This window comes from Lampris incognitus, chromosome 5, assembly GCF_029633865.1.
Source record: "Lampris incognitus isolate fLamInc1 chromosome 5, fLamInc1.hap2, whole genome shotgun sequence".
Lineage (NCBI taxonomy): Eukaryota > Metazoa > Chordata > Actinopteri > Lampriformes > Lampridae > Lampris > Lampris incognitus.
Window position 1 is genome coordinate 53,887,702 of NC_079215.1, and position 6,314 is coordinate 53,894,015.

General features: G+C 53.0%; 1 protein-coding gene across 1 annotated transcript; it reads left to right on the forward strand.

Moving 5' to 3' along the window:
• Positions 1-657: 657 nt before the first annotated feature.
• LOC130113043 (D(1) dopamine receptor-like) lies at positions 658-6,109 on the forward strand. Its single transcript, XM_056280560.1, has 2 exons — positions 658-715; positions 4,695-6,109. Exons 1-2 carry the CDS (start codon positions 658-660, stop codon positions 6,107-6,109), a joined length of 1,473 nt encoding a protein of 490 aa, XP_056136535.1.
• The last annotated feature ends 205 nt before the right edge of the window (positions 6,110-6,314 follow it).

Consider the following 6,314-nt stretch of genomic DNA (forward strand, 5'->3'; position numbering starts at 1 on the left):
CTCCACATGTATCAGAGGGGGCGTGTGGTAGTCTGCAGACCGAGAGGCTCGGAGGGCGGGGTGATTGGCCAGGTACAATTGGAGAGAAAAACTATTGGGTGCACACATTGTAATTCAGCTCAACAAAAAAAAAAAAATTAGCAGCAGATCCTTCAAGACCTGTAAGTTGCGGGGTGGAGCCGCCAGCACCCTGTCGCCGGTTTGTGGCTTGTCCCTCCTCTGACCCCTGTCAGTAGGTACTCAACCCTGCGGACCGGGAGCACCACACAAGCCTCGCCGTTTCAGAGATGCTCTGACCCAGTGGTCTGGCCACTAACAGTTTGGCCCTTGGTGCTCAGGACCTGCCCATTTCTCCTGCATCCACCACACTGACTACCAACTGATTGTTCACTTACCATCTAATCTACCTGGACCTTGACACGTGCCCTTGTTTGGAGATGATCAACGTTATTCGGGGTTTGGCTCATTAGTGCATACTCCCCTGGTATCCCTGTTCCCCTGCCGGATTGTATTTGTTCATCCTTATGTGTTCATCGCTTCCCCGCATTTCTTACTAGTGTAAGTCTCCATGGTTTTGGACTCTGCTTGTCCTCTGGTCTTAGGGTTTTTGCTTCCGGGTTTGGATTTATTTGCTTTGATTTGACTGAGTACCTGTGTATGACTTCCTGGCTTACCAGTAAAGCCCCGAATCTTTCTCTGCATCTAGAGTCTGCTGTTCTAGAACAGCAGACTCTACTATAACATGAATCTTGATATTTTTCCAGATTCCAGAAGATATTATGACAATTTCTACTTGAGTCTTACCCATACAGCTACATTTTTCTTTTGACAAGCCAGCTACTGTAACTGTGAGGCTAGACAAAGCTGACTGGCCACGTTGGTTGAACAGGAAGCAACCACTGGCCAACACGTACATGTGTGATGCGATGACGTCATAAGAGAACAAAACTTTGTGTTTTAGAGTCAAATGTCAGTTGCGTTTGATAAATCTCTTATCTAGTACAGACACAATCTTTATAGGAATGAACAAATATAGATGGTTGTGATGGTCTGTGATTTTGTGAAATTCGCTCGTTTACACCCATTTATTTTACACCCACTTCGCTTTGAGCATCCCTAGCGGCCATGTTCAGTGTTGCATCCCTTTCGTTTAGGCTGAAGCACCTTTGATCGAAGTGGCTCCTCTTTCCACGATTCCCAGTGTTTCGATGCATAGCTTGTTGCCAGGGACGACCGATGATCTCAACAAATGACAACCTGCACGGGCGGCTCTGTGGCGCAGTGGGTAGCGCGGTCGCCCCACAAGCAAGAAGGTCCTAGGTTCGATCCCCGGGGTGGTCCAACCTTGGAGGCCATCCCGGGTCGTCCTCTGTGTGGAGTTTGCATGTTCGGCCCGTGTCTGCGTGGGTTTCATCCGGGTGCTGCGGTTTCTTCCCACAGTCCAAAGACATGTAGGTCAGGTGAATCGACCGTACTAAATTGCCCCTAGGTGTGAATGCGTGTCGACCCTGTGATGCCCTGGCAGCCTGTCCAGGGTTTCTCCCCTTCTGCCGCCCAATGACTGCTGGGATAGGTTCCAGCATTCCCGCGACCCAGATTGGGATAAGCGGCTTGGATAATCGATGGATGGACAACCTGCTTTTAACGGCTTATCGCGCGAGCGAGACCCTCAATAGAAAATGAATGGTGACGAGGCACCGCCTATATCATTTCAATTTTTCATCCATGCAATCATCCCAGAGTCTATAGGATGGGGTCAGTATATCAAACAAACACAATGACGTTGAGGATTGTAGCTTTAAAGAGGCATTGCTGTGGAGTTAATTCACATGTAGCACTGAAATGTTCCGAGTAGCATCGGACATTTAATGGTTTACGTTGCAAAGTCGATGTGCTGGGGTGAATATCAGCGGCACCGATGCGGAGGTCATGCCTGGTCAGGTATGGAGAACTTTGATTTCCAATCTCTGTGCTTGATATCTTTTAAACATCACTGTGGAGATGGTAAATACTTCACTCGAGGAAAAAACAAACTTTCCAGCGTTTGTTTGCTCAACAGGTATGGTGACATTGGACAGTACAAGCAGAGCATGGACTTCAATTGGCTCATCACAGCAACGTCTAAAGGCACATCTGCTATTTCTACATTGACTATTTTGACAGTTTAATTTACAACCTGAGCAGCCCCCTATGCAGTTGGGCCCATCACTCCGCCTCTCCTTGCAGGCTAAATGAAGCAGCTTATACCTTCACTCGTGTCTTTCAAAGGACAACGTGATGTATGGCTGAATTAACGCGCTGCGCGTGGTGGCCGTGCACGGGACCATGCCCCGGGTCCAATGGAAACATCGCATTACCGTATTTTACAGATATCGGTTCCCAATTAGCGGGGAGGGGGGGTTGAAATGGGGGGGACCACTTGTGGATGGCGTGCTAATAATATATTCTGCACCGTGTTGGTGAAGACTTGGAAGTTGTTGCCTCCGTGGAGCCGAAACCCGTCAAGGGGCGCCCCAGCTTCAGCACCAAGGGGCACGAGGAGCGAAGGGGGACCTCAGTACGTATGGACTGATGGCTGAAATGTGCGCGTCACGCACACACACACGCGCACACACACAGAGTCACAAAGCCACAAAACAGCTTGCTCACGCACACATGCACGTATACAAATCCATCCATCCATATATATATAATTCCCACATGAACGACAGGCCATCCAAAGCCTCGGAAAGCGTCACTGCTGCCATCTTGGCCTCCATGCCCCATATAAGTTGCGATGTGGGCGTCCGTATTCCAGGCCATGTGTACCGGAGGGGCGGTGGGTACCGAGAAGACGGACGCGCTGCTGCCAAGTGTGGCCCCTCCGCTGTGGTCTTGGCTGAAACCTGTCTGCTGGGAGTCGCTGGGGGAAACTGATGATGGGAACAGGGACGACATCTTGGTATCAATAAATGATGTGGTACTGGAGGACATCTGCCGTGTACTTTATAACAAGTCCAGCTTGTACTAGCGAGTAGCTTTGGGTGTACTCAGGTATGTAATTGCCATGCAGTGTAGGATTACGCAACCGGGGTGCGTGTTTTGCAAATGTGCCAAAACGAGTCCTTCGGATACTTCTCGCGCCTTCTCGTTCTTTGTCTTTCATATTCGCCATGTCTCTGCTGAATAAACACTAATAAACTACTAATTGTACTGAATTAATGGGTTCGTGGTGCAAAATAAAAAACAAGGGTTAGTCTATGGAAACACGTGCTCAGATGCATCATCTGAAAATGTTCGCCTGACGGTGTCGGAGGCACGACATTCAGCACCGCGGCCAGCTCCTTCACTCATGGGTCCAATTTCGTCTCTCTGCCTGGACCCCGTTTACACTTGGTTTTAAAATGCGTTTTGGACGATCGGCTCGCAAGTGGACAGCGAGACACGTCGCCGTTTGCACCTGTGTCTATCGTGCGTCTCCTAATGTGTCCTGCTGGCCACTTGTGATCAGATTTCGTTACTCCGAAGAAGAAGAAGATTTACTGTTACGTCCTTGACGGGGACGCATCAGGACGCATTAACCTTTACACTACAAAATATATGTGGCCCAATGCGGCCCAGACCACCTCGGCAAGTGGTTTGAGTACCCGGTTCACAAAACGTTTTGGTGGTCGTTTACACTTGTATTTAGCGCCGTCCACTTGTGACCCGATCGCAAAAAAAACAAAAACAAACACATTTTAAAAGCAAGTGTAAACGGGATCCTAGATCATACACAGTAAGACTTTTAACCACACGATCTGTCATCTGTAATCCCTATAAAACGGATACTGAGAATGTAAACCTGCCTTGCCCCAAATAGTCTCCATAGCGGAACCACGTGTTCCCCTCCGGTTTAAAGATAAGAGGACTTTAACGGCACTTCCGGCCGTACTGCAAATCTACATACATTTGTACCCACGTTGAGCATCCACAGCGAGCGTATAGACCCGCTATATGGGATATTACCTTCCTATGGCGTGCAGCTGGATGGGACGTACCAACGCTAGACCGATGTAGGTCAGTTTCAGCGCATACGCCGCCCCCTCCCCCTCCCCCGCCCCGGGGGAAGTTCTTTTTCCTCCCCCCCATGTTACGTTTCCCTGTGTTTCCCCGGGTTTGCCCTGAAGGGCATTTTGATGCGCTCGTTTGATGAAGAAGCTGGAGCCGAAACGAGGTGTCAATCACCGAGTAAGGCCGCGGGCGACTGTTGCTTTTCTCCCACGGCACACTTGTCTCGTGTCTGGCAAAAAAAATAGAGTAGAAAAATTTAAAAAAAAAACTTCTAACGTGGATTTAGTAGTTTACCAGCTGGTGGTACACGTGGTCTCCGATAAATCTGCAGCTGTGTGCTCATAAGAGCATCACAGATTAGTGCCCCTCCAGGAGGACACGCGCCTACATGCCAGCCTCATATGCGGGACATGGGGGTATAAGCCTACTTTTATTTTTCGTTTTATACAGAAAAGGGGACGGTTTAACCTCTCCTCCTCCTCCTCCTCCTCCTCCTCCTCCTGCCTCTTTTTTTCTTCTTCTTCTTCTTTTGGGTGTTCACGCAGTCCGACGCTCAACCCTGTTATTTCCCTTGCTGTGCCGACATGGGCGCACCGAGGACCGGGCGATGAATACCACCGCGGACTGGGTGCGGAGTGAGAGCCGGGACAAACTCCTGGGGCGCCGGGCTCTCGTCGGCAGCGTCCTCGCCCTGCTCATTTCCTGGACCTTCCTCGGCAACTTCACGGTGTGCGCGGCGATTTTCCGCTACCGGCATCTGCGGGCGAAGGTGACCAACATCTTCATCGCCTCCCTCGCCCTGTCGGACCTGCTGGTCGCGGTGCTGGTGATGCCGTGGAAAGCCGCGGCCGAGGTGGCCGGTTTCTGGCCGTTCGGCGCCTTTTGCAACACCTGGGTGGCGTGCGACATCATGTGCTCCACCGCCTCCATCCTGAACCTGTGCGTCATCAGCGTGGACCGCTACTGGGCCGTGTCCAGCCCGTTCCGTTACGAGAGGAAAATGGACAGGAGGGTGGCCTCCGTCATGCTAGGCGTGACGTGGACCGTGTCCGTGGTCATCTCCTTCGTCCCCGTGCAGCTCAAGTGGCACCGGGCGGACGTCGGCGACGCTCCAGCCGCCGCCTCCTCCGCCGCCGCCCGCAACACTACGCCGAGCGTCAGGGACGGACACTGCGACCCGAGTCTGAGCCGCACTTACGCCATCTCCTCCTCCCTCATCAGCTTCTACATCCCCGTGGCTATCATGGTGGCCACGTACACGCGCATATATCGGATAGCCCAGGTGCAGATAAGACGCATATCCACCTTGGAACGCGCGGCCGAGCATGCGCAGAGCTGCCACTCCCATTACGCGCCCGACTCTCGCCCGCGCCTCAGCGCGAGTTCCTGCCAGCGTCCGTGTCTGCGCCCCTGTTCTCACCCGCACCGCCGCCCTTCTCAGCCCGTCCACCGCGCTCTCAGGGTGTCCATCAGACGGGAGACGAAAGTGGTGAAAACCCTCAGCATAATCATAGGCGTCTTCATCTGCTGCTGGTCCCCTTTCTTTGTGCTGAACTGCGCCATACCCTTCTGCCCGGGGCCCGAGTCGCCCAACGCCCAGCGTGGCCCCTACTGCGTCAGCAAGAGGACCTTCGACGTGTTCGTGTGGTTCGGCTGGAGCAACTCGTCTCTCAACCCCATCATCTACGCGTTCAACGCGGACTTCCGGGAGGCCTTCCTCCGCCTCCTCGGCTGCCGCTGCACGAGATGCCGGGGCGCCGGGGGCGCAGCGGTGGAGACCGTGGTGGCGAGCCACGACGTCGGGTCCCTCAAGCAGGAAAGCCCCCTCCACATGGAGACGGGGGCGTGTTGGAGCGTCAACACCAGGGGCAGCGAGGACAGCGGGAAGACCACGGTCACTCTGGTTTACCCACGAGGGGCGGCGGCTTTGGACCAGGAGACAGACGCGGAGGAGAGCAAAGCTGGAGACGTGGACAGACAGACAGACACAGATACCCGAATGAAGAGCGCGCGTCTATCTGTTATTTCGGGGAGCTCCGACATGATGGCGTTCATGACGGGATCGGAGAGAAAATAGGGGCCCACGTTTTACGGGACACACGTGATCGACCTCTTTTTCAAACGTGGTGACCCCCGTGTTGCTCTTTTTGCAGAGCTGTGACAGGGCTGCTTTTATTTTCTCCCCCCCTCCCCCCTCCCCCTCTCGCTGCAGCGGCGGAGACACGTGTCAGCGTTTAGGATTTCCCCCAATTTCTGGAAATGGGATTACGCAACCCGCATTA